A 20,834-nucleotide genomic window follows, 5' to 3' on the forward strand; every position below is an offset into this window, starting at 1 on the left:
CGATCTTGCTCAGTCGTTGTCGTTGATCAAAATTATACAAAACATATCGAGTTAGTGTTAAGCTAGTGTGGACAAATTGGTATCATGTCGCGATCAAGGCAGACAAAAGCTTCATGGCCATAGCTCCGGGCAACAGCAGTGCTTTCCCAACAAGAAACGGCGACTTCGGGGACCCACCGCGGACGGGCAGTATCCCAGCCCAGTCATGGCAGACAGATCCTTTCGTGCATTGATAGTGCATCGCTCTTAGTCTGTTTTAAGAGGTGCCGACCTTAGCCTAGTAGCTAGTTGAACCGGCAATGGGGGGTGGTGGGAAAAGGACAAGGCATTATTGACAGGTATTAATTCCATTTTCTTTAATTATAATCAACAAATCAGGAAAGAGTCAAGGAAAGCAGAAAACAAATCAAAACCAATAAAAAGGGTGACGAAGGATGAGAAAACACCACCCGATCCAAATCCTCAGCCAGCCATGTTCACTTTATCTCTCCACTCCCCGTGGGCCGTTACTTAGAACATGAACCGTTGGTGTGGGGGCCATGATTGGCGTAGTGCATCTAATTCTAACAATTTGGAATCATTAGACTTCGCTTTACTCAACACGGATAGGATCGTCGTGGAGATCATGATCTCGAACGGAGGGAACCTTTGCCTCGGTGCCAGTGGCTTCGCAAGTTACCGAACACTTTCCCAGATTGCACTTCCCTCTACGGGCTTAGTCATCCGCATCGCCCTCCCAATCAGGAAAGCTGTGAGGTCATCCAGCCCTGATGTTCAGTTCCATAGAACACAGCCATTGTCCGAGTCGATGATCGGTATCTGAGCCTTGAAGAATCTGTTCTTGGCCATACTCTAATTCCTGATTCGTATTATAGTACTTTGAAGAAAAGAAAAGAAAAGAAAAAAAGGTTTTGTTCGGAGAGATTACTGAGTTTACAGGTATGATCATCTCAATGCAGTTACAAATAGTCAAGATCCCACCAAACTCAAAGAGCAGGAACATGAACAAAAGTACCTGATAACGAAGGCAAGAGGGGTGACAGCGTCCAACCACCTCTGTCAGTTCATGTTCCTGACTCACGTTCGCTGCACCGTCAACCGGATACTGGATACTGGCACTGGGTCCAAACTCAGCTCACCTGTGCCGCCGATGCAGGACGAAGAATGACAGATCTCATGGGTCCTCGTCTTGCCGTCCCCATTTCGCCTTCCATTCGCCTTCCACCGTGCAATGTTCCGTTTGGCTGTTGACCCTCCATCTGCTAGTCCATGCATCATCATGCAGCTGCGCTCGAACGAACTGGCTGAAGATGGTTAAGAGAGAGACGGGGAAGTCGGGAACATCCGCAAATGGATAGGTAAGGAATGGACCATCGAGAAGAATGGCATTGAGCCGTAAATCTGGCTGCTCTGATTGGATTGACCCCGACCTTTCTTTCGCCTTGAATCGAGGATCCTGCGCACAGGGACGGTGCCGCTGTACTGGTGTTCACAGTGGGGAGGGCAGCGAAAGAAAAAAAAAATCACGATGGAAAAAGCAATTCTACTGAACTATAGAGCACTATCGTTCCTCCCATATCCACCTATAACATATATATCGTAGATCGAGTAATGCCGTCGGAGAATTTTCTTCCGATCAGAGAGACAGACAAGACTGATTGGCCGATCTGGATGTCCTTGATGAGGACTGAGTTCCAGGACAGTGGGAAGGGAGTATTAAGCTTCGGCAAGGAAGTGATCAGGATGTGAAGGGATCGACCCTGTGGAATGGAAGGCTCACTTCACTGGGATGATAAGTAACATGTCGATACTGTCGAGCCTCTCCGCAAACTAGTGAAATACTGTCGGATTGACTTTGAGGGAAGCGCTGTCATGCAAAGGGGCAGGAGTCAATCACACCTCGAGAGTTGGAGCCATGCAGTGCAGTGGATAACTGGCGCTGTCAAAACTGTCACACTGGAGCGGTATACAAACTATATGCGCCATGGCAACCATAAATTACATGACAACCAATATGACAAGGCAACACATGGCAGATACCACGAGCTGGAAGAATCTCAACTGTAATACCGCATACCATTTAATTTATGATTTTATTTTATTTTTTTATTTTTCTTTTTATTTTCCAAAAATATCTCTCCTCAATTAAATTAATTTCCCCAAGTACGGAGTACAGATGATGATGCAGTGATCAGTCAAATATCATAACGAATTTAACCGGTACCGTCGATCCCTCCAAGCGTCGACCGCATGACGTGAGCCTCGATCTGGCCGACGATTGGCCGGCGTATTTAAGGTATTTGTCATTCTGGGGCGGGTGGATCCCGTACCGTTTGGGTAAAGATAGGCGGGATCTTTCTTTCTTTGTTGGAATTCGAAGAAGGCCCTCAATTCCCTTTTCTCAGCGTCCCATGTGCTCACATGGATCATTCAGACCGGACAATGAAGGAGCTTCCTATTCTGGTAAAGCTGAAACAAAGTAATCCAGGTGAGTGGTAAGTTGTGAAGAACAACCGTCGATAAACAATGATCAACCGTCACACATCAAATTTCGCTTCACAAGATATATTCCTTGCCACTATTAGCATTACTACCTAGTCTCGATCGAGATATTACTATCTATTCCCAAGCTGGTGGTTGGACTAGCAGGTTGTACTATGCTTCCCCTCCAAAGGGACCCAGTTCATGGCAAATAGTGGAGAAAATCGCTTTTCCCTGACGTTTGTCCATGTGCGATGTCGCCCTTGAGCTTCGTTTACTGTTTGGGGCAGTGAAACTAGTCCCATCTAGTAGCACCGATAATGCCCCCGGAGTTCCTCGGGGACCCCTCGGCCTCCTCTCCTTGAACTTGGTATCTCCTAGGAGCCAGGCGATCATTTGGCGAGGGGGAGCCAATGTGGGAACGCCATCCACGTCTGTGGGCGGTTGTTGAATTGCCATGTGGACGGGACCTTGCGATCCACCCTCGTGGTACGCAGCAAACAAAGAACTACACACAGATCCATCCTTCCTTCTTACGTATCCATACACGTTGGATCTTCCCGGTCAACCTAAATATTACTCGATGGATACATCCATGTCAGGAGAATTCCAGAGAAAGGGGAAAGAACACAGAAAGAATAATACGACCTGGTTCGATCCTCATTTTCCGCCGGTCGAAACAGACAGGTCACAATACCCGACCAACGGCTGACCCGAGAACTGATATTTGACTATTGATTGATCGGAAAGCGCTTAGTGGAGCCGGAACTTCGACGATGCGATACGCTACACGCGCTGACTGTTAGAGTTTTGAACCCGAATGGTCGCCGGCGGTACCCTCGCGCCGGTACCAATCAAAGGTCCGGGACGTATTTGAGTTCTCTCATCCTGGTTCATTAACATCCTGCAGCACAAGGCGATCGGCCCTGTCAATTGCCTAAAATGCCGTGATACGGTCCTCTTGGATGCCTGGGGCATCACAACTAGCCGTCCCAAACTTTCGGGCTTACGAATTTTTTATTTATTTATTTATTCTTTTAACCTTCTCTGTCCATGTGCATGAGAGAGTAAGAGATTCAGGCCTAGGAAAGCATGCATGATCTGATGCTCTGTTCGATGTAGGCCAGAAATAATTACATGTATTACGCCACAGCGTCCATCAGCACGTTTCAGGACATGTCTGGGGTTTGACATGGATGAGGACCCTTGGGCAAAAGTAATAATATCTCTTTTACGCAGGTTGTGCAATGCTGTGTAACCTCCAAAAGGCAAATGAGCGAGGATTCCCGATGCAGGTTACTCTGTATGGGGGGTGGTTTAAAGTGGAGCGAACGGCTCTCTCGCATCCGCAGCTGTTTCCTGACTGTCGGGCCTTCCCCTCTGCGAACCTCAAGAGGCCCGAGCACCCTCAAGACGGAGTTTGACTTGTTTGTACGGATCAGAGGGGAAAAGAGAAAAAGAAATCAATGCCAAGGACATGGTATAGTGTCGCTATGTGTACTCCATATTGAATCTTGGGCAGCAAAAGGATTGCGTCAATGGATCTACTACTATTTGTTTGACAAGGTCATCGCTTCTGGATCCTGTCTCATTCTAGTAGGAGTCGAGATGGATGTTCTAGAGCAACAGGAGAGTAACAACAGAGCTGTCATCCATCCATACAGTCAGTACTGAGAAAATGATCGGCAGCTTGTAACAGACAGAATACAAGGCTGCATAAGATACCATTTCATTCCATACATACAGGATTGAATACATCAATACAGTGACCGCATGTCCTGCAGGAAATCATGGTTTTCATAAACCAAACAATGGTAATATATATATATATATATATATATCAAAGACCCAAAAGAAAGAAAAGGTATAATCCAGATAAACCTCAAGTCCCAGGTAAAATTAGGAAAAATAAGATTTCCCACCGATAGTCTAAAACCAAAAAAAAGAACGTTGTGTAGATACTAGAAAGAAAAGACAGGTAAAAGTATCCATACCAAAATCATGGATCCATCGTTTCCTGTCAGTTTAACTCATACCCGTAAAAACGGCGAACCTTTCCCATGGGAATGTGCTAATCAAGATTACCAGAACCTAATTTTGGTTGAAGTGTGTTAGTACGGCATACCTCGTAACTTCCTCGAGTCAACGATCTGGATCCTTGGGACCATAAATGACGTTGAAGGTACTACCCAAGTTTCCTCTACCTTGGAGGGGAGGGGGAGGGGGGTGTGTGTGTGTGTTTACAACCTAAGACTTGCTCCATACCTAAAAGGGGGGTGGGAAGGGTAGTTGGCTTGTTCTTGTCAGAAAATACGAAGAGGGAAGAGAGGTAGGTGGGCTCCGCTCCGTTGAGCGGCGTCCTCTTTTTTTTTTCTTTTTTTTTTTTCTTTCTTCGGGCTTTACAAGTGATGGAAGTGTCGGGGACCATGTGGTTCCCGATTCGCCCAAGTGCCCGGTCTGAGACGAATCTCCCGTTCGGGTTTAGTTTCCCTTCAGCCTCTAACTCACTAGTACGTAAGTTCTTACGGACTTTGTTCATAGCTGGGTGTACTTGCCCTAAACCTAACTCAGGGATTCGGACGACGACTATGTATGGTTGGGATGGTATATAGTCAATTTATGCATAACATATTCCAACACGACAGTTCTTTTGCCAGAAGCTACGACTCAATAGTTCAATAAATCCTACACCTATGAGATCGTGCACCATGTCTCCCTTTTCATAGTCTCTTTCCTAATCGGTGGAGTTATACATCCTGTACCCTGTAGGGAAAAAGAAAAAGAATAAAAAAATTGGCCGATTGCTGGTGCCCAACGTGACGTCTCGAGGATTCTATAGTATACGGTTTGTTCCTCCTCATTGCCCTCCCCAACTGCCAAAGAAGAAGCGGCATCGTTGTGACGCCACATTCCCGATCTAGTGGTATAGGACCCTGCAAAATACCAAATTGAGAAGTCACCCAACCTCGAAAGAGTAGTAGATATCGCGAAGTCTCTATGATGTCCTTTGTCATGACCCGAACCCACGGCAAGGTTCGAACGTTGTCGAGGTTCCAGATCCATGAAGTCAGGATGTCTTCCCCAGTCCCACCTCTATACGAAGAACGACTACGTAGATTCAAAGATGCCAAAGCCACCCCGTACCGATCCTTTCAAGCAGAACGGGTGACTTTCCCGCCCGGGAGGAGTGGGAAGCCATGCGCCTCTCCATTGTCCCCAACTGATTTGCGGGCCTGGTGTTTGGCTTCTACAGGGATGCCACGGTCAATGAAAAAAAGACGGCATCTCGAACATCTTGTTTGGCAACCCCCTGCCTGGGATATCCCAATACATACTAGGCCGTGATCCTAGAATGAAACATGATCCTGGTAGAAACGTAGTGGCGTCGAGAAACACTGGGATGCTACAGAGCCAAGCATCGGATTTTCAACTCGCATATGGCTATAAAAGCCGTTGCACATCATCGACTGAGGGATATCTTGGACTCCCGTATACACGCGGGATCCTCTGATCCGCTGGAATCCTTACCAATAGTGTTCTATTCTTTGTCCTGGTGAGCCATCGGTGAATGTGAGCGTGCTCGTGGTTGTCTCATTACGGTCGGAATGGTTTGTCATATGGCCCACCCATGCAGACACTTTGACGACAGGACCAGCGTGTGGGGTAGGTTGCGGGACATGAGACCGGATGATTTGACTTTGCTCAAAGACTATCAGTGCAAAGAGTCCCACAGGAAAAATGCAAGTCTGCGATGTGAAGAGGGGTTGCAGGTCCTTTCGGGCTTTGGTGAAACGGTCTGACAGATAACAATCCAAAGTTAGTAGTCAATGCACTCTGTCAGAGCATGACTGAATAAAAACCTCCCCAATTAGGAAGTGACAATATGCTCAAGATTTACAAAACAAGACAGGTTCGTAACGTCCAGCAGCCTTCAGTGTATTACGCCGAAATCGTCACAGAGATAGTGACTGACCGATACCGTACTTGTTGGTATATCTTGTCTGAAAACAGACACCAGACTGTACCAGTCCACCCGCCTTGTCTGTGATCTTGATAGCGTAGGTTTTGTCAGATTAGCGCCACCACACGTCCACTGGGTGAGCATATTCTGGCCATCTGCGGCATTTTCCTCCATATCCATGTAGACAGGTCGTCAGCTCGAAGCGTTCAAGGAGCACTTGGAGGCAATCTGACTGGGCTATCAATCCGGTCAACGTCAGATAGGGAGCAGTTCGTGTACGCGCGACATCTTTGCCCCCGCTTGCATCCTCGTGGTCATGGATTTTCCTTGCATGAATCGTATATCCGTATGGGTGGGAAGCAAGATCTAGTAATTGCAAAGCAGCTCAAACCTTCTTTTCCCATCAAAGAGTTTCATCAAGAGAGGCCGTCAGTACATCCTTTCCTTAGTTGGCTCGTTCGTGTGCTGCACACTGCCGCCTCGCCTTGATCTTGGGTTACTTCACTGGCTGATCGTCCTGATAGTTTCCCAGCCATTGAAGTCTCATGGAGTGGATGTAACCATAAATAATTCCGAATTAGAGATCTCGAAAAATGGTTGGTGGTTATGAAACAGCAGCGGCCCGATGATGATGAGAGCCCGTGACGACCCCTTGCCTGTTTGGGTCAAGCAAGCGTAGAAGTTCCAGTTGTATTGATTCTTTGTTCACCACCTGACGTTACTTCTTCTATTGTCAATCCAGGTACGGAGTAGCTTTCACTCATACATCTCCGACACTAGAGAGTTTGGCTGCTATTACGTACTACTACACACTATGGCTCCGAAAGCATAATCAGTTGCCCGTTCACGATCACATCACAGAGGGGAAGATTCGACCGAGCATGACTCGAGACGGAAGCAACAAAATGCTTAGCGGGCCCCTCTCGATGAATCCTTTAACATCTCGTGAGTGATTGCAGCTTGTACACTTCGAGACTAGGTAAGAAACTAGCCCTAACAGAGTGAACTTTCATCCGAGCAGAAGCTTACTGACTGCTGCATGATCAGTGTTCTGGTCAGATATCCGGTAACAGTCGCAAAATTCTTCATCTTGGCCATGATCTCACAGTGACGAAAACAAAAGTACCGCTGCCCAAAAATTTTCATCGAAGCGTCGAAGATATTAGAAATACAGAAGGACTAGCGATCTACTAGTATAAATTAGTGATCGTCTAGTCAGTCGACTATGGGCTCGGCTATGAGCAATGCGGGCTGTGTGCACGGTATCTACCCGGCTGTCGAAACTCTATCGGCAGGCGCCATCCCTTCCAGGCCCAGTTTTTCAGCCTTGGGTCCCAGTGCACAGGTTAAGCGCATGGCTATCCCGTCCCTAAGCTGGAAAGCACGCCCCATATCCCCTTCCCGCTGGGCAATAAGCGATATCGATCGTGATCCACGGGCCCCATGCTGGCTTGAACTGCCTCACAGTCACCTCCTGGTCCCGCTCCTAGGCTGGTTGTCTAACCGAGAATTGTCAAATTAACGCTGAACCTGGGAAGAATGTGTCGTTTTTCTGTCGCACTACTAGAAGCCGGTGTCTCGGGTTAACAACCGCTAAATGCGGTGATACACAACTACGGGTTCTAATATTAGGCATGAGCTTGTTGGGACTTGCCAATGACTCCTTCCAACATCGCCGCAAAGTGAAGAATGGGAAAAATAGCTCAAGAATGGGGAGGAGGGTGTGCCGCAGACCCTGCGATGCATTGTACTTGCAATTTCGTGACCGGCAAGTGGGTGCCGGTCAGGATTATCTACCTAACACAAAACATTACCTAGCCTGCTCCACTAACTCCTCATCTTTCCCCTCATCTTTCCGCTTGAGCCGTGAGGTGCACGGCTACCATTGGCATACTGTTGCCGAAAATGAGCCTGATATGATCAACGTAGGCACACGTGCTGCGTGACGCCTTCGACATGTTCAGATACATCACAATCCAACTTTTAGTGCTCATCGATAAGGACAGGATGAGGTCATGGCTTCCTCATAATTGAATCACCGGCTTCCATTTTCCTGTTTTAAAAAAAAGGAAAGAAAAGAAAAATGAGCCATCTAAAACAGAAGCATGTACATACAATGGCCAGGTTCTCCAGCCACCTTCTGGATTCGGTTGAGAAGGCTTCATTGGACACATAGTTGCTAATGCTAAGTGGCTTAGCACATACTGTGGATTTGGGGGGGAAAATACACTTTTGGTAGGATCGAATTATTGTTTGTGATTCTACCATGCATAACGCATACATCTAATCAGGTATTCGCGGCAGTCACCATAGCAGAAATACTCCTATACTTGGGTGGTTCTTGACGAACCCTCGGTTTTCCCAGGCCTAAGGTTCCTGTGAAATCAAATTAACAGTTAATTCCAAATATGTTTTCCACTTCCCCTGCATGAATGTGATCAGATGCATGGCATTCTGCGTCTAATCAGGTATACTGGTTGACTGAATACGTAAATGCGCAAGATACATTCAGGTAAAAAATGTTACTATCATTGATCTTTGGCAAGAAAAGAGTATACGCTCGTACTAATTCTCTACGCCTTGACGAAAACAGGCATTGTCTCAATCGGGCAAGCAACCTCGACCGTCTTGCCTCCCTCGTAGACCTCGTCTTCACCCCATGATTTCCATGAAGCCCCTGATGGCAAATAAGCAGTGATCTTCCGTTGTCCTGCCTCAAGCACCGGGACTACAAGATACTTAGAGCCAAACATGTACTCTGTCTCGATATCCCATGCGGCCTTGTCCTCCGGGAACTCATAGAACAACGTCCGGATCACCGGGGAGCCCTTCTCATGGGCTTCTTTCATCAAGCTCCTAGTATAGTCTCTGAGCTCTTCACGAATGTTAATGTACTTCTTGCAGATCTCGTAGATCTCCTCTCCATAGGACCAAACCTCATTGTCAGATCCCGACGCAGTAGGCTGTCCTTCCGGCTTCGGTTCGCGGTCCCCATGCAGACGCATCACCGGACAGAACGTCCCCCATTGGAACCACCGAGTGAAAAGCTCCCTGAAAGCAGGGTCATCCGGGTTACCGCCGTGGAAACCGCCGATATCCGTCGTCCACCAAGGGATCCCAGCTAATCCCATATTCAGCCCAGCAGCCAGTTGATTGCGGAACGAGCTCCAGGAGGACGCAATGTCGCCGCTCCAGACCAGAGCACCATATTTCTGGCTGCCGGCCCAGGCACAACGGAGCAGGTTCACGATGTTCTTTTGGCCCTCGGCCTCCATGCCTTCGTAGAACGCCCGTGCATACTCTTTGGGGAAGATGTTGCCGATCTGCATGTTGGGGCCGGCGTGGTAGCGATATATGTCGAAATCGTAGATGCTGTATTCGGGCTCCGCTTCGTCTAGCCAGAAGACCTTGATGCCTTTGTCGTAGTAGTTCTTCTTTGCGGTTTGCCAGATGAATTTCTGGGCTTCGGGGTTTGTGGCGTCGAAATGCGTGATGTCGCCGTCGCATTGCATGGCGATTCGTAGGCCGCGATCGTGGCGGATTAGGAGGCCTCGCTCGAGCATCTCTTTGTAGTTTACGGATGTGGTCTCGACGGTAGGCCAGATGGAGACCATTAGTTCCACGTTTAGTTCCTTGAGTTCTTTGATCATGGCATCTATTATTTGAAGTAGATGTCGGTTAGTGTTTATATATCTGCGGTGATGGGAAGGACAACTTACCAGGATCGGGCCAGAATTCAGGATCAAAGCTCCAGTCGCCTTGATGTTTCCAGTGGAAAAAGTCAATGACAATCAGGTCCAGTGGGACCTGTCGTCGTTTATATTCCCTCGCCACATTAAGCAGCTGCTCCTGATTCCAGTACCGGAGCTTGCATTGCCAGAACCCTAAGCCGTACTCCGGCATCATCGGAACGTAGCCAGTCACCTTCGCATACGCCTCCTCAATCTCCGCCGGCGTGTCACCTGCGACGACCCAGTAGTCCAGCGCCTTGGTAGAATATGCCTCGAAACTCATCGTATTCGTCCCAAAAACCGCCCGTCCAATACCAGGGTTATTCCACAAGAAGCCGTATCCGAGGGAGGAGACCGCAAAGGGAACACTGGCCTGAGAGTTTCGATGAGCCAGTTCGACATCAGCACCCTTAAGATTCAAGGATGGCTGTTGGTATTGACCCATTCCGAAGATCTTTTCCTTCGGGTCAAGGGACTCGAATCGCATGGTGAGGTGGAAATCGCCCCCTAGGATTCCTCGCAGTTCGCGAGCTTCGACCTCTAAGGCGCTGCATTTCGGGTCTTTGGGATCACGGCGATGGCGAGCGTATTCCTCCAGGAGCTTGTTTCCCTTGGAATCGTAGATGATGATCTTGCCGCGCTGGGAGACGACGGCTTTGATTTTGCCGTTGTAGATGCTCGCTTCTTTGCCTTCTGGTGTCTCGATGACGGGCTCACTTGCGCTGGGCTTTGTGGATAGCGCCCAGTCTTCGGTGGGTATTGATGAGAGCTTCGTAGCCCTCACTCTGAATGCGTTCTCGCCCCATGACTGAATCCAGAGGAGATGGTCATCGAAGCGAAAGATGAGCTTGTCGTCTTCGGCATAGAGCATGGTGGAGAGATTGAATTATAAGGGGCGTAACTGGCTCAAGAGTGTAAATGACAAAATAATGCTATCCGAGAAGAAGAGAAAGCAATGGTTACCTTGGGGGATACAGAGCCATTAAATGATCAGAGCGACTGGTGGCCCTGGTGTCCCCCTCATGGGGACTCGACTTCGCCAGCGCAACAGGTGCCCCCTGCAACACATGCAGAAATGCGACCACGCCGGCGTTCCAACCGTCGGTATATAACGACAATTGGCAGTTCCCCTGCGGAGGAGCTCCGGTGGTGGTGGGGGATTTCATTGTTAACCCGCCAAGTATCTACTTATCCATATTATCCGGCGGGCGAGCTCTCCTCGGATTGGCACAAATGTAACTATAGCCTAAAGTACACCGCGCCTCGTATGACGCCTCAAGGCTTAAGAGAATAACATTAACGGCCTTCATGTGGAGCAAAGGTATGATTTACCTGCGAGATTAAGATGTGGAGATTCCGATCTCTCCCCCGCATTTACATGACGTTCTGTACTTCATAGATAGCTCCATATATTTCCCAACTGGGATCTAGAATGTCTGGTTCTCCAGTCTGGTTGTGTATACGACGCAGCTAGAGGAATCACACGATGCTTCCTAAGCTTGGCAGTGGTCCTTTTATCCAACAGCATTTATGATCCAGACGACGCCATACTCCTGTCCAACACAAGCGTTTCGTTGGAACCCCCACGCTCATCCAGGCCGAGCTTACGCCAGCTTGTACGCCGATGAATGACGGGCTCTCCATTTCAAGCAATCAGATAGCTTAGAAACTGCTACCAGGATTCTCGGTTGAATGAAAGCCCAATAGGTTAAAGCATTCAACTCTCACTAGATATGCCGTATCTTGTACCCCATGGGGAACCATGTCAATCCTGCGGGGTGCATTTCATTTACCCCAGATAATGGACAAAGTCCGGTGTCTTGGCTACTGCTTTAAAGTTAGCAAGCTGGACAATGATACGTTTGCCTGTGGATGAATTGCCTCTCACGACACTAATCAGAGCTATAAATATGTCAGGTTGCCTCGTATCTGGAATGCACAGCTCAGACACCTCTCTCAGGCTTTCTCGTGAGAGTTGTACGTTTCAAGATGAAAATTGACGAAGACGTTTCCAAGGAGCACAGTGCTCACATCGAGCATGCCGAAGAAACTACGGTTCCAACCAAGGATGCTCTACAGGCCTCTACGGATGAGCATGAAGCTACCGTGTGGGAAGCCCTAAGGCACAACTATAAAGCCGTGTTGTGGTCTGCCGCTATCTCGTTGTCGATCATTATGGAAGGATATGATGTTGGTGAGCATTATCAGGCACACTGCTATATTTCTTGAGTTGCCGGGCCTTTTGTAACGGTGCAATAGCCCTCATCTATCAGTTCTTCACATACCCTGCGTTCCAAGAGAAATTCGGATCATACCGTCCAGAGCAAGGGGACTACATCGTCAGCGGACCTTGGCAGGCAGGTCTCAGCAATGGTGCCAATGTCGGTATCGTGATTGGCGGCTTCATGAACGGCTACTTGTCTACAAGATTTGGATATAAGAGAGTCCTTCTGGCGGCTCTCTTCTTTATGAACTGGTTCATTTTCATTCTCTTCTTCGCTCCGTCGGCGCCTGTACTGCTCGTCGGGCAGATCCTGTGCGGGCTCACTTGGGGCGTTTTTGCGACATCATCGCCAGCCTATGCCTCGGAAGTATGTCCACTTGCTCTCCGTGGATACTTGACGTGCTATGTGAATCTTTGCTGGGCCATGGGTCAATTCATCGCCTCCGGCGCCCTTTACGGCTTGCTGAAGATCGATAGCGAGTGGTCTTACCGTATTGCCTACGCTCTACAGTGGATTTGGCCTGTTCCTCTCTTCGTTCTGATTATGTTTGCGCCAGAGTCCCCCTGGTGGTTAGCACGAAACAATCGTATGGATGATGCCTATAAATCTCTTGCCCGACTCGACACCCGCGGCCGCGAAGCACATCAGAGAACCCTAGCGCAGATTATGCATACGCTCGAGCTAGAGTCAAAGTTGGAGTCCGGATCCAGCTATCTAGACTGTTTCCGAGGCATCGACCGACGCCGCACCGAAGTTGTCTGTATGAGCTTCGCAGGTCAAGTCTTGTCCGGCTCGGCCTTTGCCTACACTCCCACCTACTTCTTCGTCCAGGCGGGAATCAGCACCGAAAACGCCTACCAAATCACCGTAGGGGGTACGGCGATATCCTTTGTCGGGACTATCATCTCGTGGTTCTTGCTGACCCGGTTTGGTCGACGCGAACTGTACGTGACTGGCGTTGCCTGTTTGACCGGGTTCTTGTTGATCATCGGAATCACTGCTGCTGCATCTGAGTCCAGCAGCGCGAAATGGGGCCAAGCTGCTATGTGTTTGGTGTGGCTCTTCACTTATTCCGTCACCCTGGGACCTGTTACCTACACCATTATTTCCGAGACGTCCTCCGTTCATTTGAGGGCGAAATCGGTTTGCCTATCACGCAATGTTTACAACATCACCAATATCGTTGCCCAAGTCGTCGAACCTTATCTGATTAACCCGACTGAGGCCAATCTGAAGGGTAAGACGGCGTTCGTCTGGGCAGCGACCGCAGCGGTGACTACAGTCTGGGCGTTCTTTCGACTGCCAGAATGCAGAGGCAGAACTTATGATGAGCTGGACGTGATGTTTCATCGGAAACTGCCCGCTAGGAAATTCGCTACGTATCAGGTCAACGCGCATGATGCGGATGCACTGAAGACGAGCCCTGCGGAATTTGTTGTAGACAATAGTGGTGACAAAGCTTGAACGAAATGTATTGTAGCAGACGTAAATTGGACTGAAAGATAGGGAATCAATTTTATTTCAATCTTATCGATTCATCATACACTAAAGACGAATAAATGAGTACTATGAATGAGTGATTTGTAGTTGCCAACGAAAAGTAAGTCCGTTGCCGCCTCCGAGCGGTGAGCCCAGTGACTTCTGCTCATCGCCGGCACTTCCAAAGCTTCAGTTCGCGATTGATTCATATCTTTCTCATGCCCCCCTTCTTCCCGCTTTATTATTGAAAGAACTTTTCTCAATCTACATTTCTGTCTGCTACACTTCTTTCCCTACCGTATCCACGACATTCCGTTAATCCGCAAGTGACCCTCCCCCGCAATGGAGGTCGCCGGCGTACAACAGCCTTCCGCCTCCAACGGTGACCACGCCATGGATGCGTCAATGGATATTGACATGGACCTGGACCTTGGTCCATTGCCGGAAGTTGAACCGATTGAAACTGTGAGTCTGAATGCATCCAAAGTGCCCACCGTGCCTCATCTAACCCTGGTCGCGCGACTCAGGACCCAATGGGCGGAACAATTGCCTTTCAGGATGGAGCCGTAGATCCCCAGTCTTCCGAAGCCCAGTACGAGAAAGTACACGTCAGAGGTGTCGACGAATTGACGACCGATAACATCAAACAATTCGCGAACGAACACTTCACCCTCGAAGCTCCTTCCCGGGTCGAATGGATCGATGACACATCGGCAAATCTCATCTACTCCTCGCCTGAAATCGGTCTCCAGGCTTTGTCGGCCTTGACGCAGGCTAGTGAAGAGGAAGATACGTCCGAGTTACCGGCGCTGCGACTCCGATCCGCCAAGCTCCTCTCTTCCCACCCCGATTCCGTACTCCAGGTGAGATCGGCCGTGAAGACCGATCGCAAGAAGCCTCGCGCCCATGAAGCCAGTCGTTTCTACCTTATGCACCCTGAACACGATCCTCGCGAGCGTCTGCGACGGGAATTTGACGATAGACGACGTCAGGGTGGTGGAGACGATGGGGATTACCGGCGGAGACGGTTCGACGGCCGGGAATTGCGGCGACGGAGAGATCGTGACGGAGATGAAATTATTAGCGCTAATATGTATGACGATTCGGGGGCAGCTAGCACGGATTATTCTGAGACAGCAAGAGGTCGCGATGAGCGAGGCAGGCGTCGACACCGGGACCGGGAACTATTTCCATCGGAAGAAGGACGTCCTTCAGGGCGCCTTCAGAATCGCAGTGCTTCTCCGGGTCGAGATACGTTGGTGGAGAGCGGGTATTCAGAGCAGGACCGTCGCGACTCGCGCAGACACTTCCGTGAGAGATCGCCTCAGATCGATCGCCGGAATAAAGGCAAGGAACTCTTTCCATCTTCAAAACCCTCCGGCCCCGATGCCGATGAGAGCTCGCGAGAGCTATTCCCGAATAAGCCAGCCACCAGTTATCTCAAGAAGGAGCTGTTCCCCAGCAAGCACAGCAATCATCGTCGGTCGGATGCCATAGATGCTGCAGATGAAACGGCGGACCTGTTCTCGAAAAGAATCTCAGTCCCTATTGTGGATGGTTCTCGGGATCAACGACGGAACAAAAACGTTGAGCTTTTCCCAGACTCGGAAGAGAAGGGAGTCAATATCCGGGGAGCAGCTGGCCCAGACCAAGGCTTCTCGATTCGTGGCGCGGCTAATGGTCTCTCAATTAAAGGACGAGGCGCATCCGTCCGCGAGCTCTTCCCATCCAAGTACAAATCCAACGCTGGCAAGGAGCTGTTCTCGGAGAAGATAGAGGGTCGAGGAGGTCCGCGCCGGAGGGCGGAGGATATGTTCAGCTGAAAAGCTTTTTAGAGATTGCATATCGGCGAGAAACGTGAATTTACATTCATTCGGTATAATTGGGTATAAGGGCTTTGAAAATCAAATAGAAAATGTGTCTAATGACGCCATCCAATTTGTGATACCAATACTTTCCTCTTTTCTTTTTACTTTCTTTCTCTCTTCTACGGCGTCTTCACATCGAAATTCTGCATACTCGCTTTTTTACGAACATGTATTATAGATTGGCTAGATTCTTGAAAAACTCAAAGTGCCGTGACATACGGAATGATATGACCCGAATCTCTTAAGAGAAATTTATGGTTATCGATCCCGGTGTTTATCACAACTTCCAACTACACCTGAACTTTAACCCCAGGGAAAAAATCAGCCGAAATGGCACCAATTTCCCAGAACCCCCCGTTGGCGAGTATTCTTGTAGCCCGCTTTCTACGAACCAACAACTACGCCGAGACTCTTAATGCATTCATCCGTGAAGCGGGATTGCCCGCCAACGCGGGGCAAGTAACAGAGAAGGAAGAAAACAACTGGACGATCGAGAGCGTACTCGAGGAGAAGAAAGCCTTTGACCAGACTCAGCATTTTGAACGGTACGGACAAAGTGAAAAAGATGAGTGGAGCGTTCCTGGTGAGTTACTTTACTTTAAATATACATGAATACATATATATATATCCTACCTAGTCAAGTGAAACCCCAGCTAACAAAACACACAGCACCCTCCAACCCCAAAATCATAGAAACACCAACATCATCAAACATCCTCGCCTGCTCCGTTGACCCGTGGAGACACCCAAAAGGCAACGAAGACAACCAAGACACACCATCTCGTCTCATAGCCACAGGCGCAGACAAACAACTCCACCTCTTCAAGACAGAACCCGACAATGCCCTCCTCAGCTCACTTCCCGGACTCTCCGAGTCCCCAATCCTATCCTACGTCTCTATCCGGAACGGCGAATACGTCTGTCTAACCAACATGTCCGGCCAACTCCTCTTACAAAGGGACGCCGAGATCCTCGACAAAAGAAAAGACCACGCCAAATACGCCGTGAAGGTAGTTGCATTTGAAGACACTGACTTGCCCCAACGACCTATATGGGTAGCCACAGCTGGGTGGGATTCCAAGATTCATCTCTACCGGCTACGTCTCCCGGAGGTTGAATGTGCCGAAGCAGACTTGGACTCAGACTCCGTGGCTATTGGCGAGCCCATCGCATCCATTGCTCTGGCTTCGAACCCAGAGTCGTTGCTCTTTGTCCAGCACCCTGATACAAAGGAACTACTTCTACTTGTCTCTCGACGCGATTCAACCCATCTGTACTACTACCAGGTCCCACAGCAACAGCAACAGCACCAGGAACAGCCATCCACACCATACGAATGCCCCCTCCTCGGCAAACAGAACCTCGCCCCCCATTCCAACGCCTGGATCGCTTTCTCCCCCTCCTGTCTCGCCCTCAGTCCCCATGACCCAGGTCTCTTGGCCGTCGCCACCTCAACCCTACCGCATATGAAAGTGATCATTGTACGACTCCTGTTCCCATCCACCGATAGCTTGTTGGACGCCAGGGAGCCAGAGACACAAGCTACGCAGGCTCTTGCGGCGCTGTCGCTGCAGAACCGGGAGGATGCGGCCATTGTGATCCAGGCGAATACGTTTGCGCCGCAGACGGCGTATTCGACGCCGCAGGTGGTCTGGAGGCCGGATGGGTCGGGGGTTTGGGTTAATGGGGATGATGGGGTGATTCGGGGGGTGGAGGGGAGGACTGGGAAGGTGGTGACGGTGTTGAAGGAGGGGCATGTGGTTGGGTCGAAGATTCGGACGATTTGGGCGGGTTGGGTGGATGTTGGGAGGGATGGGGAGGTTGTTAGGGAGGAGTGGTTGGTTAGTGGGGGGTTTGATAAGAGGTTGGTTGTTTGGAGGGCTTGATTGATTGTATAGCTTCGTAGGTTAGATGAGTTTGCGTGATATACCAGCTTCACGTTTAGTTAATCTACCTTCAGCTGCAGGTCGTGGAGCATATTTGACTGCTAACGTCATAGGAATCAAATAAGGGAAACAGTCACGAGAACGTAAATGAATTGATAATAACATATGCTATTCTGATCTACGAATGTAGCCCTCCGTCCATGCACCCTCTCGCCACAGAGCAAAAGGTAGAGGGTGTTTGGTAATTGGAGGGCATGGAATCTTCTCTCGGCACGTTGAAAAAATCCTTCAGCAAGCGCGCATTAAGATAAGCACGAAGCTGTACACACATATGCCTGTTCATACGAACATTGAAAGCCCATCATCGGGGGCTGCGGAACTGCACAACCTACTGACCAAAACACACAGGAAGAACGGAAACAAGTGTCAGGCCATGTCGTGGAATCGAGTCATATTGTCTTATTTAGCAACCGTTGCGCGTTTTATCCGACAGGACGCCTGGGATCATGGCACGTGTGAAACACCAACTCAATGCGCTCCCATTTTTAATTCATTTCTAAATTAAGTTGATTTATGCGACCTCGCGCTTGCCCTCCTTGCGCTCCTTCTGTAGCAGTTGTTAGCCAATCTTCTTCATCATCGTATGGCGAAACGTCCAAGGTCGATATTGCTGGGAGGGGAGATTGTCAACGTACCAGAGCCTTCATGGTACCGTGAAGAGCGTGACGGTGGTTGCGGCGGAACTTGGGGTCAACACCCTTGAGGGAGGGGTAACGGTGAGTCTTAGGCTTCTTGATACTGTTGCGAGTCAAGTATGTCAGCGGCCTGCTCCTGATCGTTTCATTGCGTAGTGTCCATATCGGAGGGGTATTGGCTGAACATGTTGCATTGCTGGATCTGATCTCGATCATCCCGAGTTCGCTGTCGAAATAAACCGCCCACCACACCCAACAATACAACATATCCCGGCAATCCCACTCCGGTCGAGAGAAGTCGTGTATCATGGAGGATAAAAATCGAATGGTACGCACCCGTTACGGTGAGCCTTCTGGCTGTTGTGGTGCTGAGACGCGTTCTTAGACTCTGTCAAAAGGGAAGACGTCAGCGATTCCGAACGACGAAGTCCAAAGATCCCGTCATTTTGGGAAATAATCCCAGGATCAAAATCTCCATATTGATCCAGGAGAACCGGGGGATCAGCACGTACTGGCCATCTTGTCGGATTTGTCGCAACTGGGAGACGGTTGACGATGAGTTGGCGAGTGAGGTTACCCTGAACTGAAGCAGAAGGCGCAGAGACTCTCTCCGCCTTTAGGGCTCCCGTTTGTGGGATTTCGCTTACCGTCCGCGGCTTAGCGCCTTTTGTGCCTTACGTCCTTAGGTATATATCTACTCGTCCTTATTGAACGCAATTATTCTTCTACAAATCAGAGGCAGACTCTGAAATGTACATAATAATAGTCATTCAACAACACTCTATTGAGATTTTCACGATAAAAGACATTACTATACTGTTCAAAACAAACTGAAGATGGGGTCCTCTATGGGTATCTCTAAAGAAGGTAATCAAACATCGGCCCGTGACCGGATGACTAAAGAAATGCCATGCCAACTCTATTTGTTCACGTGATATCAGACTATGGTGGTTAGTTCAAGACTCATACTGCCGGTCAAGCCCCATTCAATATCAGAGCAATGAATGTTGGAAAGTAGATTAGCCTGAAACATCCCATGATTTCGTAGGTCGAGACTGTGATGGTCTACTTAAGTTGACTATCAGATTCCGCATTAGAGTAAAACTGTATGGATTGCAATCGTGCGTGCGCACATAGCGCACAACACGTAGAAAATATAAGAACAATCCAGGAAAGAAAGATCCAGAGCCAAAGGACAGTAACTCAAATAGCCGACCTTGTCTGTTGATAGTAGCAGTTGTAGTAGAAAAAGCTGCAAGACTTTTGCTGGGGAATCGGAATGTCCGCCACGTGACCGGGCAAGAGCCGCTAGGGAACAACCGGCATCCGACTTCGACCTTTGCAACTCAAACACAGGTCCAAGAGGGATACCATCACCGTCGTCTCCTCCCCATCCATTGCAAGATGAGCTCTCTCCGCTTCGCTCGCTCTGCCCTCCGGGCCCGTCCCTCTGCCTTCCGCGCTCCTCTCCAGCGCAGAGGTTACGCTGAGGCCGTGAACGACAAGATCAAGCTTTCCCTGGCCCTTCCTCACCAGGTACGCCCGATCCCGTCGTTCCCTCTTTGCACGCTTATATGTTGCCTTAACTGACCAATTCCCTACTTCACAGACTATCTTCAAGTCCACCGGCGTGTACGTTTGTTCCGAATCCCGACCTACCGAGAGTTGAGGGTCGACCCTGCCTCATTCGCAGCCGTACTTACGATCTTTTCCATTTAGTGTCCAGGTCAACATCCCCGCCGAGTCCGGAGAGATGGGTGTTCTCGCCAACCACGTTCCCTCTATTGAGCAGCTCAAGCCCGGTCTTGTTGAGGTCGTTGAGGAGGGTGGTGCTACCAAGAAGTTCTTCCGTACGTCCGACAACCCAGGTTGACACCGCGCCGCGAGCCAGGACTGGTCTATGCGGCTACACCAATGCAATATTGAACAATGCTGACATGCATAACCCGTACTACTACAGTCTCCGGTGGATTCGCCGTTGTCCAGCCCGACTCCCAGTTGAGCATCAACGCTGTTGAGGGTTTCCCTCTTGAGGACTTCAGCTCCGACGTATGTCCCGAATGTCGACCTGTATTCTGAGATACGTACTAACGAACGATTTTCAACACAGGCCGTCAAGAACCAGATCGCCGAGGCCCAGAAGATCGCCAGCGGCAGCGGCAGTGAGCAGGATATCGCTGAGGCTAAGATTGAGCTCGAGGTGAGTAGAATCCACGCTTCCTTGGTGGAACAAAATGAGCGGTCAGCTAATATTCTGTATAGGTGCTCGAGACCCTCCAGGCTCACCTCAAATAAATTATCTGATGTACATATCCACTCGCGATTCCAGCCTTGAACGTGTAGAACTATAACCAATTATTATTCTTTATTGACCTCTCAAACGCGTGCTTCCATAATTCCCTGACTATTGTTATGTCTGTTTAGGAGACTTTCCTGCACGCCTCTCGCCGCAGTCATGACTCCTGCACTGTATAATTAACGCGCTTTTCTCTTCCCACCTTTACTCAC

The 20,834-nt window shown here is 49.3% G+C and overlaps 8 protein-coding genes across 8 annotated transcripts; 6 read left to right on the forward strand and 2 right to left on the reverse strand.

Annotated features, from left to right (window-relative positions):
• Positions 1 to 625: 625 nt before the first annotated feature.
• F9C07_800 (uncharacterized protein) lies at positions 626 to 1,168 on the forward strand (the record flags this gene model as incomplete). Its single annotated transcript, XM_071511700.1, has 2 exons — positions 626 to 756; positions 970 to 1,168. The coding sequence occupies 2 exons, from the start codon at positions 626 to 628 to the stop codon at positions 1,166 to 1,168; spliced, it is 330 nt and encodes a 109-aa protein (XP_071365664.1).
• A 6,499-nt stretch (positions 1,169 to 7,667) lies between these two features.
• Positions 7,668 to 7,964, forward strand: F9C07_801 (uncharacterized protein; the record flags this gene model as incomplete). The annotated part of the gene is made up of 1 exon (XM_071511701.1): positions 7,668 to 7,964. The coding sequence occupies one exon, from the start codon at positions 7,668 to 7,670 to the stop codon at positions 7,962 to 7,964; it is 297 nt and encodes a 98-aa protein (XP_071365665.1).
• Positions 7,965 to 9,015: 1,051 nt separating this feature from the next.
• Positions 9,016 to 11,044, reverse strand: F9C07_802 (putative glycosyl hydrolase; the record flags this gene model as incomplete). The annotated part of the gene is made up of 2 exons (XM_041288618.1): positions 9,016 to 10,097; positions 10,162 to 11,044. The coding sequence occupies 2 exons, from the start codon at positions 11,042 to 11,044 to the stop codon at positions 9,016 to 9,018; spliced, it is 1,965 nt and encodes a 654-aa protein (XP_041141124.1).
• Positions 11,045 to 12,162: 1,118 nt separating this feature from the next.
• On the forward strand, positions 12,163 to 13,862 carry F9C07_803 (putative sugar transporter; the record flags this gene model as incomplete). Its single annotated transcript, XM_071511708.1, has 2 exons — positions 12,163 to 12,389; positions 12,434 to 13,862. 2 exons carry the CDS (start codon positions 12,163 to 12,165, stop codon positions 13,860 to 13,862), a joined length of 1,656 nt encoding a protein of 551 aa, XP_071365666.1.
• A 222-nt stretch (positions 13,863 to 14,084) lies between these two features.
• F9C07_1053191 (uncharacterized protein) lies at positions 14,085 to 15,888 on the forward strand. Its single transcript, XM_041288607.2, has 2 exons — positions 14,085 to 14,342; positions 14,405 to 15,888. Exons 1-2 carry the CDS (start codon positions 14,220 to 14,222, stop codon positions 15,698 to 15,700), a joined length of 1,419 nt encoding a protein of 472 aa, XP_041141122.1. The 5' UTR covers positions 14,085 to 14,219; the 3' UTR covers positions 15,701 to 15,888.
• A 417-nt stretch (positions 15,889 to 16,305) lies between these two features.
• On the forward strand, positions 16,306 to 17,838 carry F9C07_2136921 (uncharacterized protein). The gene has a single exon (XM_071509147.1). It carries the CDS (start codon positions 16,354 to 16,356, stop codon positions 17,629 to 17,631), a length of 1,278 nt encoding a protein of 425 aa, XP_071365667.1. The 5' UTR covers positions 16,306 to 16,353; the 3' UTR covers positions 17,632 to 17,838.
• A 364-nt stretch (positions 17,839 to 18,202) lies between these two features.
• F9C07_2227646 (60S ribosomal protein L29) lies at positions 18,203 to 18,845 on the reverse strand (the record flags this gene model as incomplete). The annotated part of the gene is made up of 4 exons (XM_071509806.1): positions 18,203 to 18,238; positions 18,327 to 18,429; positions 18,663 to 18,714; positions 18,839 to 18,845. 4 exons carry the CDS (start codon positions 18,843 to 18,845, stop codon positions 18,203 to 18,205), a joined length of 198 nt encoding a protein of 65 aa, XP_071365668.1.
• Positions 18,846 to 19,688: 843 nt separating this feature from the next.
• On the forward strand, positions 19,689 to 20,702 carry F9C07_806 (putative ATP synthase delta chain mitochondrial precursor). Its single transcript, XM_041288605.2, has 6 exons — positions 19,689 to 19,862; positions 19,936 to 19,958; positions 20,046 to 20,176; positions 20,287 to 20,375; positions 20,437 to 20,526; positions 20,589 to 20,702. Exons 1-6 carry the CDS (start codon positions 19,731 to 19,733, stop codon positions 20,619 to 20,621), a joined length of 498 nt encoding a protein of 165 aa, XP_041141119.1. The 5' UTR covers positions 19,689 to 19,730; the 3' UTR covers positions 20,622 to 20,702.
• The last annotated feature ends 132 nt before the right edge of the window (positions 20,703 to 20,834 follow it).

This window comes from Aspergillus flavus, chromosome 1, assembly GCF_009017415.1.
Source record: "Aspergillus flavus chromosome 1, complete sequence".
Taxonomy (NCBI): domain Eukaryota; kingdom Fungi; phylum Ascomycota; class Eurotiomycetes; order Eurotiales; family Aspergillaceae; genus Aspergillus; species Aspergillus flavus.